Source organism: Dicentrarchus labrax, unplaced genomic scaffold (genome assembly GCF_905237075.1).
Source record: "Dicentrarchus labrax unplaced genomic scaffold, dlabrax2021, whole genome shotgun sequence".
NCBI lineage: Eukaryota > Metazoa > Chordata > Actinopteri > Moronidae > Dicentrarchus > Dicentrarchus labrax.
Window position 1 is genome coordinate 9,174,967 of NW_026136716.1, and position 18,393 is coordinate 9,193,359.

The window sequence follows — 18,393 nt, forward strand, 5'->3', positions numbered from 1 at the left end:
ATTCTTGAAGATGCCTTTTTAAGGATTTTAATGTGGAGATTTTACTAATTTTGAGGAAAAAGAAACATCAGACACAAATTATTGTTGTGTGTCAGAACATGGCTACGTTCACACTGCAGACAACAGCAGCCCAAATCTGAACCGTGTAAACAACCCGTTTACACACTGGCAATAGAAATTGATGAATAAATGAAAATAATACATGTTTCAGAATCTTACATATGGAACCTTTAAACTGGTCATTGAAAGCAAATTATTACACCCGCCTCTCCCAAAAAGTCATCAGTTGCCACAGAAAAAAATCTGATTTTGTTCATACCTTTATTAAAAACAACAAACAGTGATAACTGATTTCACAAGCAATATAATATTTACGAAACCTCCAAAAACACACACTGACAGGGTTAAAAAAACAACAGCCTCACATTAATGCTAACACGTATAAATAAATTAGCAGAAAATCTTAAACAAACTGTAAATATATTCTGACAGGAAGAAGTAAATGGAATATGGCGCTGCAGTGACAGGCTTGGACACAGGTTGTCCATTCTCTGTTTGTTCAAACTTCAAGTTAACATTCCTCTGTGACTAAACTCTGTAAACTCATCATTATAAAGCTGATCTAATCAATCTGAGCAGCACACATTAAACAGTCTCAGGTCTGATGCTGCATGTACCGGCTAACACAATGACATTAGGAAATGCATTTAGCATTTTGTTAAAGGTTGCTGCCGAGGATCTTCTGCATGCTTCATTCAAACAGTAAACACACAACAAGTTCACTTTTTTTTGTATTGCCATGAATGCATTCATATCTTTATTCTTACAGTAGGAAGTAGTTAACACATTAGATTTACAGCTGTGATCACATGAATTTCATGTCAACAAAGAAGTAAGCAGTGCCTCAAAGGTTTTACTGATAAAGAATCACAAGGTTACTTTAAAATAAAGTCCCATAATAATTGTACAATTCATTTTTAATACCCAATCATTTCTGCTCTTTAAGATCAAACTTGTGGGGCGTAAAATGTTTTGTCCCAACTAAATTGCACCATGCGCAGAATATTAGTAAGCTCTTTCAAGACGCTCTCCTTTGCTTTTTCCCTGTTCGCATCCGTGCACGTCGGAGATTTTGGTCGTGCTTGCTCTCTCACTTCCTTCTCATTTCTGAGCAAATTGCTCACACACTCAGGTTCGGCACAGTTTCCATACGGCCATTCCTTTGTGTCACTTGTTGTCAAACCAAACAAATTTCCACAAGATCTGCACGGAGGCATTTCTTCCTCTCTACTGAGGCTGAACGCCTGGCACCTGACCTGCTTTGGAAGCTTGATGGTTCCATCAAAATAACCCTTCTTCTTATTGTTTGGATAGTAGGTCATCACTGCACCAGCCACGTAATGCTCCCAGTTGCTCAGACAAGATGCAGCGATCATGATTCGTCCGGGATTACGGCCAGAGGTGGACATGGAGACTCCGTAGTATCTGGGTGAATTGCGGGTATTGTTGGGCTGAGAGACACAAATGGTGCTGGAGATCAGATCTGTTGCTTCATTCTGCTTCAGTTTAACAATGAGCTGTCGCAGCTTCTTTACTATTTGGTCTTCCTTCTCTCGTCCAATCAGGAGTACAATCTGTAAGCAATCACAAATACTTTCAAACTGCTGTTATCCCCAAATGTGGTATCATTCACTGAGTCATGATTTGTCTTTAAATGATTAATCATTAACTGTAATATCTGAGGATGTGTAGGTGAAGAGGCAGCTAAACACAGCTTGACAAGTAACAGAACTGTATTATCCGTTGACAAACTATAGTCTTACCATGTCCAGCACACATGAGATTGGACTCCGCTTGGGTACTTGAGAGGAATAGAGTTGAAAGGGCCGAGGGTAGCGGCCCTTCAGCGTGTTCAGCATGTCATCATCACTCACAATATCTTTTGGGGAATACGGTGGAGTGAAGATGTCTCCCAAAAAGAAGATACCATGGAGAACCTGTTGATTTAAAACACATTCAAATAGATGTATTCATCATGTATCCTAAATACACAATAACACAGGGGTCTCACACTCTTTGTCAAATTGGCTTGGGGCCACTAATGTCATCTCGTAGGAGGGCCACTTCAACATTTAAGTACAAAAAAATATTCTGTAAATGTCATTACCACCACATAGATTTTAACATCATCTTTCAAACAACAAATGAATGCCTGAGATCTGCTCTCTTCTTATCAACCCTTTGCACACATTTGCAGGCACATCTGACCTTTTTTTTATTATTTTGCACCAATTAAATATTATAATATTTGGTAGTTTAAATTGTAATTAAACTAATACAAAAAATAATTAGGGTTTTCCAATCAGGGTTTTTGTGGCCCTAACCGTTGGGTCTATTTTAAGCCTTATGTTATTAGTATTTAACTATTCTTAACAATATTGTATATTAAGTATTCAAATTAATTAAGGAATTAATTGACAATTTATTTATTGGCAGGCAACATGTGCAACATATCCCCCGCCCCCTCTTAGAGCCAGACCTTGAAACTAGAGCAGCCTATGCTTTATTTCTGTTTCTATAGGTAATTTCTTATTTCATTACTTTAATTCATTCTCTACTTTATTTTGGTGTTTTAGTGTTCACTCACAAAATATTGTACACTCACACCTGGCCCACCTCTTCCCGCTCCTCTCCATGTATCACACAGATTGTGTGTGTGTGTGTGTGTGTGTGTGTATGATTGAAAACGAAACTGTCGCTGTAGCTGCTCCCTGCTTGTTCTCCATCCGCAAGATAACGTCTCTCTCTCTCTCTCTCTCTCTCTCTCTCTCTCTCTCTCTCTCTCTCCCTGTGTGTGTTTCTCTGCAAAATACCAAACGAGTCCCTGACCGTGAAGTAAATCTGTGTGTGTCAAAGACTGAACAACTTCCTGTGGAATAAAATCAATTTGTCAGCTGATTTATGGAGATAGCGAATTTCAATCGGATCACCCTTTTAAATAATGTAACTAATAACAATAACGCGGGCTGCATTCTATTATAATATATATTATATTATATCATATTCTACTTGATATCATGCAGCGGGCCGACAGGTGGGCGGCGGCCCGGAAATGGCCCGCGGGCCGGCAGTTTGAGACCCGTGCTATAACACAACGATACATTATGTAAATAAACATAAAATTTCAAATGTTCACTTTCCATCAGACATACCTCATCTACCAACACTGATGGGTGTTGTGGACTCAGTTCCACCATTTCCTCGATAATCCAGAAAGCATTCCTTCTGAAATAATCTCTCTTTTTCAGAAATTCTTCCTCTCTATAAAAAACAAACATAGTTATAGTTGGGAGGGAATAAGACAGCAGAAGGCAGCAGTAACCAGCTGTGCTTCAGTAAATCAGCTGACTCACCTCCTCATCCTGTGTGCAGCAGCCTGATGCAAATGAAAACACCACACATTACAACAGTTAGTTCACTGGCGACAGAAATTAAATCAGCTGTGTAGAATGTAATCATAATGCTATAAAATAACTGCAAAGGACCAAAGCAGCTACTCACCATTGTAGCTCGAGAGAAGATGAAAGAGAAAGTAAGAAATGAAGCCCTCCCCCCCTCACACCAAGCACCACTCCTTATTCATGGTCATTTAGAAACCGAAAAGCCACTGAGTGCTTACACAAGTAGATAGAGATATTCATTATTAGATTGTTCTCCTGAATGTCAAAGTACTGATTTCCCCACCACTGAACAGAGAAGGAAGTCTTATAAAGTACACCATGCTCATACAGTTACAGCTAATCTGAGCCCGGGCACTCCTACATGTTTAATGATTGTCAGAATATACATGAACAAAACGTGTAGCTGTGACTGGCACATTTACTTCAGGGTTTAATTGTGTAAAAAGCAAGTCAGTCTAAAACCAATTTTCTTCATATCTTGTGCTTTGTTGTTCATTATGAGCTCCCCTGTTAAAAGCAGAGGTATGCATATGCATTCATTAAACGTTTGAATACCACAAAGGAATAATATGTTTATTTAATGTGTTTGAAGGGTTCAAAATAATAATAGCTGGCCAATAGGAGTACCAGTTACCTATCTGTGGTTCGCAAAATAAGTTAATTAATATAATTTCTGTTGATGTTTTCCCTTTAATATTGTTTATAATATCCTTGCATATTTAGTCTAATATTAATAGAGAAAAATGTTACAGTGAATTTTGTTGTAGCAGGAAGCTTTGACAAATTCTTTCATTGTCTCCAGTGTGTAAAAAAAGGACTCCAGTTATCACCCCATAATCACCTAGTTATCAGATGTCTCACATCATTTTCATAAAACCATTCACTGTCTCCTTTTTTCCATGAAGGTCTCTGCATCCATCACATTCGTCCACTGATTCATTCAGTTCTCCTTGATGATTCCAACAAAAAAGTGAACTTTGTGCTTAGATTGAGAACCACTGAGTCATTATTTGATTATTCATGTGATTTATTTACACTTTTTTTTTTACATGTATCAAACAACTGTCAAACAAAATGCACCCGCTGCTGGCTCCTGCAGACAAAGAGACAGAAAAAACAAATTAGATCACTTAATATCATCCATATAATCTTTACCCTGCAGCAAAGACAAAGATACTCACATTTGGATTTGAGACTCTGAAGGAATTTAGACTTTTCTGCTGTCACCAGTTTATGATGCGCATGGTCCAAACTCTTCCCCACATCGCCCTTCTTCACTTCCCCCAGTCCTTCTTACTCTACACACAACAGAAGAAAACCCTGTTAATGCCCACAAGGTGACCAATCATCAAAGGCAAAGCCCTGCTTGTTCCCAGCAACTGAACTGTAACCTCTCACCATATGTTTGAAGGCCTCCCCTTCGTAATAGCTCCTGGATGCTGGATACTCTATCCCCTCGGCACATAGCTGCTCAAAGGATGAAGCCACCTCATGCAGCTCCTCTCCATCGTAGGCATACATCTTTCTGTCCTCGCAGGTCATCAGAACGAGCTGGTCACACGGGCACGAGGTCCCCTTCACTACGCCGACAACCTGCATTCTGACGATCTCGGGAAGGAAGAATTTCCCCCACCCATTCACCTCATCATGCTTCCCTCTGTAAATGGTGTCTTCCAGGTCTCCTATCTTCATTATGGCACCAGCTGGACTCTCTAAGGTGAACTTCTTGTGTTTGTATCTGAACACAAAGTCTGACATCTGTGTAAGGTAATCTGGATCGGGAACGCAAAAGAGGAGTTTAATGGAAAATACTTTTCATAGGAAGTTTTTATGATGTGTGCAGTGTAACCTTCACATACCTCTCTTAATTTGCAGGGAAGCAAGCATAGCAGATGCTGGCCTAAAAGATAGAAAACGTTTACAAAAACATGGCAGCATAACATCAGAATTCACTCTCTGACCACATGGCAATGAAACAGGACACAGCTTTCTTCCCAGGTATCCTTTTATATGTCATAACTCGTGTAGTCGTCCATGATCAGAACTTAAAACTGGTTCTTACGGGCACAGCGTCACTGGACCATCCGCCATCCTTCCTCTGACTCTCTGTCACCTTTAAAAACATTGCATTATTAACAGTAGTGGTGGAAAAATACTCAAAACCTTTCATAGAAATACAATATAATACTGTATTACAGTTGGCTCTTGGCTTTCACTGCGTTATGTTATATATTACGCACAATGTATCAGCAAAGAAATAGTCCCTTTCCTCTCACACCAAAATCGAAAGTAAGGAAATCGACCTTTGTTGTTCCTCTTCATACTAAATGTGAAAACTATAATCGCATTTAAGAATTTCAAATTCGGAAACAATGTTTAGTGAGCTGCGTAACAGGCACAACACTGTTTTCCATAATCACCAATAATGTTACTCCATTATTTTAACAGACATAGCGGACTGAAAAAATAATACCAATACATATAAAGTGTGGCACAAATCTTATTATAATATATAACAAACTCCAATAAGAGTTAGTTACCACAGCTGGAGTACAGTCTGAAGGGTTTGCTGTCCTCAAGTAAATGACGCTATCAGCTCACAGTTTGGGTCTGTTTATACTCTCGCCGCTCCCCGCTCCGGTGCTGCCTTCAAGTGCTCCTCACATGCTGGTGTGATTTCCGTCGGGCGGCAGGAGGATTAATTAACCTCTCAAAGTTTCACTCGTTTCTAATTTTTTATTTCCAAAACACATCTTGGAAACTTCTGTAAATGGTGGCTTTCTTCGTTCTGTTTACAACTACGACGTTAAGCAGTTTATGTATGTAAGGTTTATTCTGCAGACGTAAATCCCAAAATGTCCCAGTGTCTGTGAAGGCAACACGAGAATGTGACGCAGCCGTTATAATCTAACCTGTGAATATTTTATTATTGTATTTTGGATTCAATTTACTTTGTCGACATCTTCCTTTAAACTCGTATCAGTTAAAATTTCCATATAAAAAATAAATAATAAAATGTAATTAAATTGTATAGAAAAGGGGGCGGGTCTAAACGAGGAACTTAGCTGACGTCGCTGTTACCGGTGAGTCTCGTAGGGTTTTCTCTCGAAATGCACATTTGCCGGAGGTGCCAACTCATGACGAAGACTCTGTGTTTAAATAAATATACAACGTAGAGCTTGAGAGCCACATATAGTGTATTTATTCTCCGTACTGCCCAGGACGAACAAGCTTTAGCCTTGTTATGCTGCTGACCTCAGACTGAGTCAGCTGCTGCTGTACATGTCTAAATGTTTCTGTGTAGAAGCTCCAGTGATGTAGTGGTGTTTTGCTCTGAGCTGCTGAATTTAAACCTCCTCTTCTTCCTCTCTCCTGTCTCCTGTAGTGATCCTGTGCTCGTCCTGCTCCCTGCAGATCCTCTCATCTCAACTCAGGACAGTCCTCCGTCTCTGTAGCAGTCACTCAGCATTTATAGCTGTCTTTGGACTTGTGTTTTAGTACAAGTGTGTCCATCAGTGTAGTTACACACAGCTGCAAAGGTGACCATTCCTTTATATTTCTTTAATGAGGCAGCCTCTGGTTTTATATGTACTGTCAGTGGTTTTAGTCCAATAAAAAAAGCCAGTGGAGTGACTCCTTCAGTCTAATGCCTTTTCTTTCATCCTGTTCAATCCATTTTATCGACTATGTGATGTAACATTATGATCACTCAGGTCTAGGACACATTAGGCTGGTGGTCATAATGTTTAATGTCATTGGTGTATAAACAGGTAATTGATAACTGATAAGAGGTTTAAAACTTTAAGAAAGGGGAGTCTAGATGAGATGGAGTTAGGAATTATCACATTGTGTACCTCTGTATATGAATCAGAGTATGGTAGGAAGTTAATTTCTAAGTTGTATACAGGAGCTCAAAAGGAGATGATACACTATGTATAAAAGAAAAGTGGGAGAAAGAGGCAAACATTGTGATATTGGTGGATAATAGTGGAAAACAATCTGCTCTTTGCTATCTCGGAGAGATGATCATGAACTCCAGCACATAAGAAAAACCAAGATGTATGGAGAGGATACTGAGGGTGAAATGTCCACTCACGTTTAAGATAGTATACCTCAGGGAAATGAACATGGGACACAAGATTAGGAGACTAATATATGTTTATGACAATGTCAGTTGAAAATGGCTAGGAAGTGCACAAGGTGTGAAATAAGATAGGTGCAGGTGTAAGGGTTATAAAGAGGGAGAGAATTATGAGTATTTCAATTTGGCGTTTTATTTGTTTTTTCCCTTCTTTTTCTTTCTTTTATTTATTCTTTCTCCAGTTATTTTGCACATTTTAAAAGAACATCTGAGGGTGTATGAAAGGATGTGGATGTGCACCTGACGGTAAAACTGGAGAGATAAATGGGATAATGAATATGTATACACGAGTATATTGAAAGAGACACACAGCTACATTTCAATGATCTGTTTCAACATGGTAATTTATTAAATACATTTTTCAATTTAATTAAAAATAATTAAATAATTAAATAAAACATGCTCCAGAAGTATTTTGCACAATCTATCTTATATTTCTACAGGGGAACAATTGCCCCACTAGGTGGCAATACAGCATCAAAACACACCGAAGGAGCTCTGCAACGTCACAGCCCAGCCCTTAGCAACCACATAGCTCCACATCGACAACGTAAAGTGTGTAGACTGTCGCAAACACACCGAGCGTTATGAGAAATATGACAAGCCACAAATTCTTGTTGTTTTTTTTTTCACATAGAAAGTTAAATACGATGTAAAAGAACCACGCATGCTATGTTGAAACTGTAGTTCAAGCCTGAATATGTTTATATTTGTTTGGTAGTATTTTTGTGCCAGTTGCTGCAGTGAATTTGGTTTCTGTATCCGGTTCGCCTACCAAAATAAAGGTTCGTCTTACATCGTGCAAACCACATAACAGAATACAGCTGGTTAAATACTTTAAAGTATATTTTTCTTCTAAGTTGTGTTTTTTTTAAAACCATAATACAAGTCTTGCAATCTTTTGGTTTTACTTTTGATTCCATAATGAGTTTATTTTTTTAGTTTTTTTTACAGCAACTCCACAAAAAGTGATTTTCTGTTGCAGGCCGGGGTGTCTTTCCACTTTCCAATAACAATAAGCAGGAATGTGCCATATTGTTTTCCTGTAAATGCCAACTTTGCTATCTTTGACTCAATTTGAAATAACAGGCATTAAACAATATAAAAAGTCTTCTAAAATATTCTTAAACACGGTACATCACGTTTGTTAACTGTAGTGTAACTTTAGAGAAATAGTAGAAAAACAAAGAAAAATGTCATTGCTACACAGGCCTGGGGAGTAACAGATTACGTGTAACTGAGTATACAAAAAAGGCAACTGTAATCCATTACAATGTGATCAGAGTACAGTTATATTCAATAAAAATGGGGATTATTTAGCAGTTTTTCTTTAAAAATACGCTGATTATACATTTTTTGCATTTCAATTTTTTGCCATTTGCATTGTTGTGTTGTATTATAGCACTTGCATCAGTACTTATTATTGACACCTCTTTTCTCTTGTTTATATTTGCATATTTAGTGCGGAGGTAATCCAAAAGTAACATAAAGTAACATTGTGACACGTGGATTAGATTACTGACTACATTTTTTTTTTTATTTTTTTTTTACCAGGTTATTACTAATTACATTAGATTACATTTTTTAAAGTAACCCTCCCAACCCCTGTTGCTACATTTGTGCAGCTGTTTTCTAACCATGTGCTTCCAGGCTGAGCTCTCTTATTTTGAAACAAATCCGACGGTGCTCTGACAGGAAGTTGCGCGCGGTGTTATAGGCGGCAACTTGACGCATTTACGCCAACTCCGGAGACGGCGTCAGTGACAGTCGGTCTTTTCCTTACACAGGTGAGTGGTCTCCAGTTTGTCGACGTCTTGAACCCACATTTATCAGGTATTCACACGTTTATTCTTCGTTATATGAGGCTTCTGTAGCCGGGCAGGCTTTGGGAGGACGAGGCGTTTCTGTCACATGAGGAGGAGGAGGAGGAGGAGGAGGAGGAGAAACGAAGGGTAAAAAAAAAAATAGAAATTGGCTTTTTTTTTTTTTTTTTGACAGCTAGCCTTTAAGCTAGCGTGCTCAGGTGAGGTCGAGTGATAGGATAGTGTTTGCGGAGGACACCCGGAGGCGTTGTACGGCTGTCACGGGACGAGCGACTGTGTCCTGTAGTGTGTTTGTAGAGCACACAACAGAAACAGACATTATTAATGGTGTTCGCCTCAGTGTGTCGGAGCCAGCAGGGCAGCTCAAAGTGCACAGGGAGTAGCGTTACTGGAGGGATTTCTGTTGCTTGCAAGCAGCCAGAAAACCCACAGACAGAAAGCATCCGCCTCTGATATTTTAACTGTCTTGTTGTTGTTGTTGTTGTTGTTGTCTGTGATAGCTTCTGGGAATGTCCTCTGGTTCTCCCAGAAGAGCTGGAGAAGTGGAAGTAGAGGCCCAGCTGCACCAGGACCTCTCTGGGACTGCACCGCTCTCCTCTGACATGGACTAATTTTCGGAAAGTTTTTTTTTTTTTTTTTTTGCCACAACACGCCTACCGACCGCCGTCCATTTCTTTTTTTTTTTTTTTTTCTGCATCTATTTCGTTACACCTTGCCAGAGTTGGTTGTCATGATGTTGAGCTTTGAATGCCAGCGGGAGATGTTTAGCTCATGACTGAAAGACCATGAAGCAGCCCGGGAAGTGACCTCGGTGGACACTACAGCCTGAGGGTGAGCCCCCTCACTGGCACCATGGCGTCCAAGGAGAGACTGTATGAGGTCTGGATGCTCTACTGCACTAAGGTAAGGTGTATTCCTGTGCACACACACACACACACACACACACACACACACACACAACACACACACACACAGAGAGACACACAGCCCAGGGAAATGTCTTGAGGTGAAGTAATGGACAGTATGATGACATTTCCTCCCTGGCTAAGAGGTTATTCTTTCTTGGCATTTATATTTTGGAAGTTTAGTGTTACTGCTTGTTTTTATAATGGACTGACTATAGTTAGCTGTAATTCAAGTATCAATGTGGGATTTCAAAGCTATACCAGTCAGATTGCCATTGTTTTGTGGCAATGTTTAGCATCTTTTTATACTATGCATTACACTTTTCAGGATACAGAAGCCTCTGAAACAGCATGTAAAACATTATAGGACTCTACAACGCTCCAGTTAAACCCAGACTAATGAAATTGCTTGCAGATCCTAAAGGATTTATTGGTAGGGGACACATTAGGCTTATAAATGAATAATTAATTCACAGAGAACCAATGTAACATTAATGTTGGTTTCTCTGTCGCTGTGGTCTATTTTTATTTAAAAGTAAAAAATCATACCATTCATAGCACTTGAAGGTTCAGCATTTATACCACACTAGAACGGATCCTGTGTGATCATGTGAGGCTGTAAAGTGAGTTAATGGTAGGACAGCCTCATAATGTGGTGGGCGCTGCTGCAGTGAACGGTGCGGTGCGTGTAGGACGCTGCTTTGTTTTTACAGTGGAGATGAATGAATGACACTCTAGTAGAGACAGCACCCCTTGAGTCAGCTGTTGGGTAGATTTAATTCACTTGGCGATAAAGCATGCACACGTCCTGGCGTCCAATCAAAGCGCCCCGCCTGAGCCGCTCCTCACGTGAGCCTGGCTGCAGTCGCACACATACTTCCCTCAGTAATCTCTCACAATAACACACACACATACAGTACTCAACCCTCTCTGAGGTATTTACCCCTTAAAAGCAAAGCTGTTGTCTGCAAGTTTAGGATATGTCATCAAATAATCCTCACCCTGAGAAGTATGGAAGCTTTCATGCTGACATAAATAGAATATCTAATGCTAGTGGTGTGGGTGTTTGGGGGTTTATAACAGAAGTATTCAGACACACTGTTACCCACGCGCACTTGTCACAGCCACTTGTGAAAATGCCAGCAATTGCTGCAAGTGTACACATTGCATTTGTTCTAGCAGGAATGTGTATTTGCATTGACTAAGCATTACACTGCGAGGCAGGATCATTTCATTTCACCCTGGCTGTGAGCCAGGGTCCGCTGGGCCAATATTTCTCCCCTGCGTGAGGCAAAAGAGACGCTGGGAGAGAGGCTTTTAAATATATATGTGTAGCGGCCTGTCTCTCTCTCCCCGAGCAGCTGAAAAGTCAGGTATGGCCGATATGTGCATGTATGTGAGGGGTTGCCAGGATATGTTGGCTGTGAGGAGAACCTGCAGTCACGTGGCCTGAATCAGATGAGGAATGTTGGTGTGAAAGCCCATAGACCCCCTGTGTCCCACCGAAGAGTTAATTGTTTCACAACCAACCTCGGTACTTACCTCCCCTTCCCAGCCTCTTGTTGTCTCAACCCAGGACAACGATTTTCTTGTCTTACTGTGTGCATCTCCTGTCCAAAAGTACCACAGTTCACTCCAAAATAAAAATACATATCTTTCCTCTTACCTGTAGTTCTGTTCATCCATTCAGACTGTTTTGGTGCGAGTTCCCCAGTTTCGGAGATATTGTCCGAGGAGATGTCTGCCTTCTCTTGAATATAATGGAATCAGATTTTCGGACCACTTTGAGCACCTCAAGCCAAGAGCCCCCTGGTTCCATTATATTGAAGAGAAGGCAGACATCTCCTCGGAAAATATCTCCGAAACTGGGGAACTCACACCAAAACAATTTAGATGGATAAATAGTACAAAAAAAATATGTAGTTTTGAACTGTCTCTTTAAGCTTAAAAGAACAACGGTACAAGCTGTTTAAACTAGGTTATATAATTCAGTTTGATGACTTTTTGCTTTATTGTTCTCTTCATAGCTCCCTCATGTCATTTGTCTGTTTAATGATTGTCAAAACAGTGGGGACATCACTTCCCTTAGTGTCAGAGTTGAACACTTGCACTGCTCTCTGAGGAGGAGTCGGATGTGTGTTGTTGACAGTACACACTTGGACAATACACACAGCGGAGGGTCGCATTAGGAGAACCAGCTCGACCTGCTCTGTCAGCTGGACGGCAGCTGTCTTTTTTATCCCTGTATATCGTTATTATTCACCTGATTGTCAACCAGTCCTCGGAGCTCAAAGGGGACAGGGGCGAGATGTCTTAGAAATGTTCACATGTGACATTGTAATAATAATTTCAGGCTATGTTTCAAGCCAGCAGCGGCAGCTGTTCACATATTGAAGATGAGGTCACAAATTGTTGGGTGAGCAGCTGTGGCATCAAAGTCAGTATGGAGGAGTTGGTGTGATGGATATCGGTGCTGTGCTGAGATTGTATGGGAACCAACTGGATGATATTATTGATTTTGGTTACCCCCCTCTATTCTTAACCACACACCTGAGTTTTTAGTGCATTTGTTGGGGAGTATTTTCAGCTGCAGATTAATCCACATTTGGTGCTCTGATTATTTCTGGCAGCAGGACTGTGTATTTAGGATTGACTCCAAATAAATTACAGTGCCCACGTTCATCGTGATGAGGGAACATGTCAACCAGTGCGACAGTGTGGCTCACTGATGGGTTTTTAATAGTTTTTGGACATTAATGGAGCTCTGTGGCACAGAGGAATAAGATATATAAGGCTTTGAATACTTGTTAGTAGATACATTCACTGCTGGTTTTGGTCTTTTCATGGGATTAGTTGACAGTAAGAAAATATAGAATATTACCAGACTACACTTAAGACATACAGTGTCAAAATCACAAAGTCGCTGTTGTTGTCTTGCCACAGTTTATTAGCTGGTGTCAGCTTGACTTAAAGCACCTTAAGTGAACAATATTTTAGTGTTATATTTACCATTTGAAAGTCAGATGAACAGTATTTTCATGTATGAAGCCTATATTGACTGAAGAACAATCTAACACAATATCTGTAAATTTGTTTATACCAGCAGTTTTGGTGAATACAGCTGTACAATAGGTCTATATTTATTATTTGAGAACACAGTAAATGTATACTTTTTTATCTGTACTGTATGTCATCTTAATCATTGCATTTGTGAATTTATGTATGCATTTTGATGTGTCCATCAGTGTACCATTGACCTACTTGCAGATTGGATTGGTTCTGTAGATGCATATTATCCTTACATTTTATATTACCTTATAAAATATGTTGGCATACCCTTTTAAAAATGGTGGGATCATCACATCCAGAAACTCCAGAGACCCCTGCAGGTTTCTACACACAGTAGGTGGTTATAAATAGTGTAAGCGAGGATTATATATATATATAAATATATATATATATTACACAGTATATTATATTAACAGTTATAATGAGAGTTGTTGCAGAGGTTGACTCCAGCCCGCTTGTTGTAGTGTTAGAGGGCTGAAAGGTCACAGCCGACACTAAGACTGTTGCGTAACAGCGATCCTCTTAGCTGCCTGTCATTGGTTGGTGTGTGTTCATGTTGTCCCCGAACACATTGAGCCGCTGGTTGCCGCTGGTATACAGTGGCAACAACACAGCGCTGCAGTGGCGCTCCTCTTTCACCACTGTATTACCCAGAAGGACTTGTCAGAGAAAGTGGAGGGTTTAGAAGACTTCTGAGTAATGCCAGTTACTTTCTTAAAGCCTTTGTCTGCTGCAGAAAAGCCCTTTTAATTCCTAACCGCAGGGAACATGCCTCAACAGCCAGGGGCATCATTTCACCCTTCAGTGGCTTTAAAGCTGAGTCCGGTATCTTAATTCTAGACCAGAAAATCTCCCTTTTAAAGTCCCTTTTAATTGTCCTCAGACCAGGAGTTTTTGGGTAGCATTCATAGAACCGTCATCCTGTCTCACGTCACCCCACCCTACCCTGCCGGTGGCCTTTTGACTGGATCCAAGAAACGACATTTGAATAAACCCCCTACAGGTATGGGAGTCGAGATATAGTGACAGGATCGGAGGGAGAGAGGGGAAAACAGAGCAGGGGGAAGGAGAAATGAAGCAGTTGAGCCGGAGACGACGGAGGAGGAGAAAGTGCCGCGGTTTCACATATTTGCTCAAGTAGATTACTCAGGTCTTTTTCCGGCTTTGCTGCTTGTTTGCTTGTTACAGTCTAATCTTCGTTGTCACACACACAAATACACACATGTACACCACGCCACACACAAGCTCCCACACACTCAGGCTTTGGTTTATGTGCTGGTATGCAAAGTTTGTTCCCTCAGGCAAGCTTTCTTTCTCACTGCAGCTTATTTCATTCTGTGTTCCCTTCTTGCTTCTCATTTTCCCTCTGTGCTATGAATATCTCTGGAATAACACTGATGTCACTGACATTGTGTATCAGACATCCCTCGTGTGGTTTTAACCCCTCCCACCACCCTCTTTAAATACACCCCTGGCGGTGACGTCATGTCAAGAGTCGCCTCTGACTGATAGGCAGTAATGTTGGGCTGTGATGGTGCACTAACAGGATGCCCACAGCCGTCTTTTAAGGCCTACAGGGAGGGGACCTTTTAAACGTTGTGGTTTCAGTGACTCTGTGCCACTTCCACCAAACCAGGTCACCCACCCAAACTAAGCAAGCAGCCACCCGACCAGCCTGCCGACCGCGCCTGTCTGGAGGGGCGGAGCTCTTGCTGAGCTGCAGACCGTGTAGCTGCACTGCATGACGGCATAGAGCAACTGATAATAGATCAATCAAGTAGTCAAATTATTATCATTTTTTTAATGTATCAGTGTAAAGTAGTTGAAAGTTATTGTGTTGCCACAGAATATAATTACATATTTAGCATAAGGTTTTTTTTATGTTTGTCATTATTGTTTTATTAGAGTTGTAATTCTTGTTGTTAAAACTTGGTTGAGTTTTGTGGTTTTTGCCTTTTGACTTCTTTCTGTGAAGTTTGACTTTTTGTAGTTTGCCCAGTCTTTATAGATGGTGTATACATTGAGCGTTTCTCACCAAAGTGCATCGTGTGTATCCTTGAGGTCTAACACGTTTGTTAGTGCATTTCCTTCCTTTTTTTTTTTTTTTACATTTTAACTTCTGCATTGTTTACATCCACGTTTGCTTGTTAGGGGTATTATTCTTTATTACCTTTGTTGTGTGTCAGCCATCAACCACTGATCAGTGGAATAACCTGAAACCAACGCCCATGTGCATGCACAGGGGTATGTGCACCTTCATACAAACTAAAACAGGAGCTCCATAGAACTATTAATGGTCAAAAACTCCACAGGGTACCTTTTGAATAGTACCAAATGTGTTCTGCTGCTACCATAAACCTAAATTGCATTGCTTCTTGTGTAACCGAGAACGTTTGCCATGAAATAAGTACCAAAAAAGTAGAGCTGCAACCTGTACTCAATTGACAAACAAATATATAGTCACAATCGATTTCCAGCTTCTCAAATGTGAGGATCTGCTTTTCTTTCCATGTATGATTGTACACTTAATATATTTGAGTTTTGGGCTATTGGTCGAGTAAAACAAACAAGGAAGCTCTAAATACATCAACTTGTGAAATTATGGGCTTTTTTCTCAATTTTCTAATATTTTATAAACAATAGACAAATGTATCTGCAGATTAATCAATAATGAAAATAATCCTTTGTTGCAGATGGTTGTATCTTGTTTTCCATGTATTAAGTGGGACGTTGTCTGAAAGTCTGACCCCTTACTATGTGTTTTTATGAGTTGCTATGAAGCATCCAGTGCTGAGAACATGTTATTGGTTTCAAGGATATGATATCACATAGCAGAGCCTGATCTGCCGTCCCAGGTCAACACATGGCTCATATTTTTCAGAGCTCGGCGTCTCTCGTATCAAAATGAACGAATGTCAATGGATCCTGACACTGATCCTTAATCAGCACTTTTTACTACGACCATATAACACTGCCAATGTTCTGGTCCCTCTGTGGCTCCACGGGGATCTCAGTGTCGAGAATGAAGTGCATTGATCTGTGTTGCTGGTGCCCTTGTTAGCTTTACAGAGGTCAGCTTAAACAGATCATTAGGAATGTGATGTAGTAGCTTGGCAATGGGCCTAATATGATAATGGGTGTACATAGGAGAGGCATGTGATCTTCTCATGGGAATTGTTTTTAATGCACACTGGGACACAAGATGGTTGTTAGAGTTGGGACAGGGTGACTGTTGTTGAGTTGGGATTCCTACTTGTACGTCTACATCATTATGTGTGTGTGTGTGTCAGGCCAGTGATGAAGGCAAAGGATAAATAGAGCCATGTAGAGCAGGGTGTGTCCCTGCCTGCCACAGTCCGAACCCTCAATGGGCATCTGTGCTCCCAAGCTGCTGCCTAAAAGAGGACATTCTTTCAGACACACACACACACACACACACACACACACACACACACACACACACACACACACACACACACACATTCAGTCACCGCTACTACCAAGCCTAGTCACTTGAGAGTGAAGCTCCTGGCTTAAATCATCTTCTAATGTTCTGGCATTAACACTGACTTGCACATAAGGACAATACAGTATATATGTTTTTAACAGCAGACAAAAATAAAAAGGTTTTTCTCCTAATAATCAGTGATTCGTGCTGTTAAGGTAACACAGGAAAAAGGAGCATGCCATGTTCTCCCAACAGAACATATTATTCACACGTGGCTGTTGCTGACTGCGTTCAGATGTCGTTCTCCCTCTTTTCTTCTCTCTCTCATCCCTCTTTCTCACACACACACACACACACACACACACACACACACACACACACACACACACACACACACACACAGAGGACAGCGTCGCAGGATTGTTCTGATGACTTCATAGGAATTGCAGAGAGTTGGCTTCCTGCTTCGTTCTGGCTGATTCCCACTCTGACACGCAGACAGAAGCAGTCAGCCTTTCAGCCCCTCTCCCACTCTTTAGCCAGATGGCACTGCTATCCTAAGAAAACCCCATTTTTCCAGTTGTTGTGGGTTTTTTTTCCCCTTCAGTTTCAAGCTAATCGGCAAATTCTTCCAGATTTAAGTAATGGATTCATAGGAAAGTGTATAAGTTGGTTTTGTGAATTGTCTGTGGCCTCCTGTTTGTCTGAAATTGGCATCATGGGATATTTTCAGGTGTATCCAGTCAATGTCCAGCTCAACAACTGTGACAGAGGATGAGGAGAAGGAAGGAAAATTGCATTAAATCAAACTCCACATAGTCCCTCGTGGCTTGAACGAGGGCACAAACTGGAAAACAGCTTTATCATGAATTGTCTCTATTGTCAGTTGTCCAACATGTTCACGTTTCATGACAGGATACCTCAAAATAATGATCTAAATGAATGTCCTCCAAACACGAGCTGGTCAGACCCTTCTACCAAATGCACAATATGCTTTGTTATGGTAATCTTCCCCGATCACCTCTTCAGCCCCTCTTGACCTAGATTGCTCACTGGCACCCTCCAGATGGCCCCATGACAGGATTTGCTGGGGGGGTCGTGAACAAGTGATTACTCCTGTATGATGAATCAATTGGCCCATCCATGTGTCCTGCACCCTGCATGTCTGTGGTGAAACACTTCACTTTCAATTCAGTTGATTGACGACTCTTTTGGTAATAGATTCATCTTTTTAGTCAAGATTTGCCCCTTTTTGTTTCATATTATTTAAGATACATAGTATTTATTATCTTTGGGATTTGGACTTGAATATGTGTTTTGGCTTTGGTAAATTGTGATATGCATTTTTGGCTAATTTTGGCTAATTTTGTCGCTTGCAGTCCTACTGAGGTGTACGTTGTAACGGTTCTGTCCTCTGCTGCAAATGTAATTTCAACAGCACACACCCATTAATTATGCTCTCAGTGGCGAGATTGTATACTGTAACAACATTATAATATGAGGTGCTTTCAGCCATCCATTCTCTGTGTCCCCGGGTCAGATCTGT

At 40.6% G+C, this 18,393-nt stretch overlaps 2 protein-coding genes and 1 long non-coding RNA gene across 6 annotated transcripts in view; 2 read left to right on the forward strand and 1 right to left on the reverse strand.

Moving 5' to 3' along the window:
• Nucleotides 1-304: 304 nt before the first annotated feature.
• On the reverse strand, nt 305-3,627 carry LOC127378981 (uncharacterized). Its single transcript, XM_051428406.1, has 5 exons — nt 3,562-3,627; nt 3,414-3,436; nt 3,213-3,321; nt 1,824-1,997; nt 305-1,634 (listed from the first exon to the last, which is right to left on the reverse strand). The coding sequence occupies exons 1-5, from the start codon at nt 3,562-3,564 to the stop codon at nt 1,008-1,010; spliced, it is 936 nt and encodes a 311-aa protein (XP_051284366.1). The 5' UTR covers nt 3,565-3,627; the 3' UTR covers nt 305-1,007.
• Nucleotides 3,628-6,443: 2,816 nt separating this feature from the next.
• Nucleotides 6,444-7,094, forward strand: LOC127378679 (uncharacterized). Its single transcript, XR_007888130.1, has 2 exons — nt 6,444-6,544; nt 6,847-7,094. It is a non-coding gene; the product is annotated as an uncharacterized LOC127378679 (long non-coding RNA).
• A 2,216-nt stretch (nt 7,095-9,310) lies between these two features.
• Nucleotides 9,311-18,393, forward strand: part of nbeal1 (neurobeachin-like 1) — a 43,694-nt gene continuing 34,611 nt past the window's right edge. For 2 of the 4 annotated variants that reach the window (XM_051427346.1, XM_051427347.1), the window contains exon 1: nt 9,603-10,328. In XM_051427346.1, the coding sequence (XP_051283306.1) occupies nt 10,278-10,328 (51 nt within the window). In that variant the 5' untranslated portion in view covers nt 9,603-10,277. Of the gene's footprint in view, nt 9,436-9,602; nt 10,329-18,393 lie in introns of those variants that run through there. The other 2 variants (XM_051427344.1, XM_051427345.1) reach the window with 2 other exon arrangements.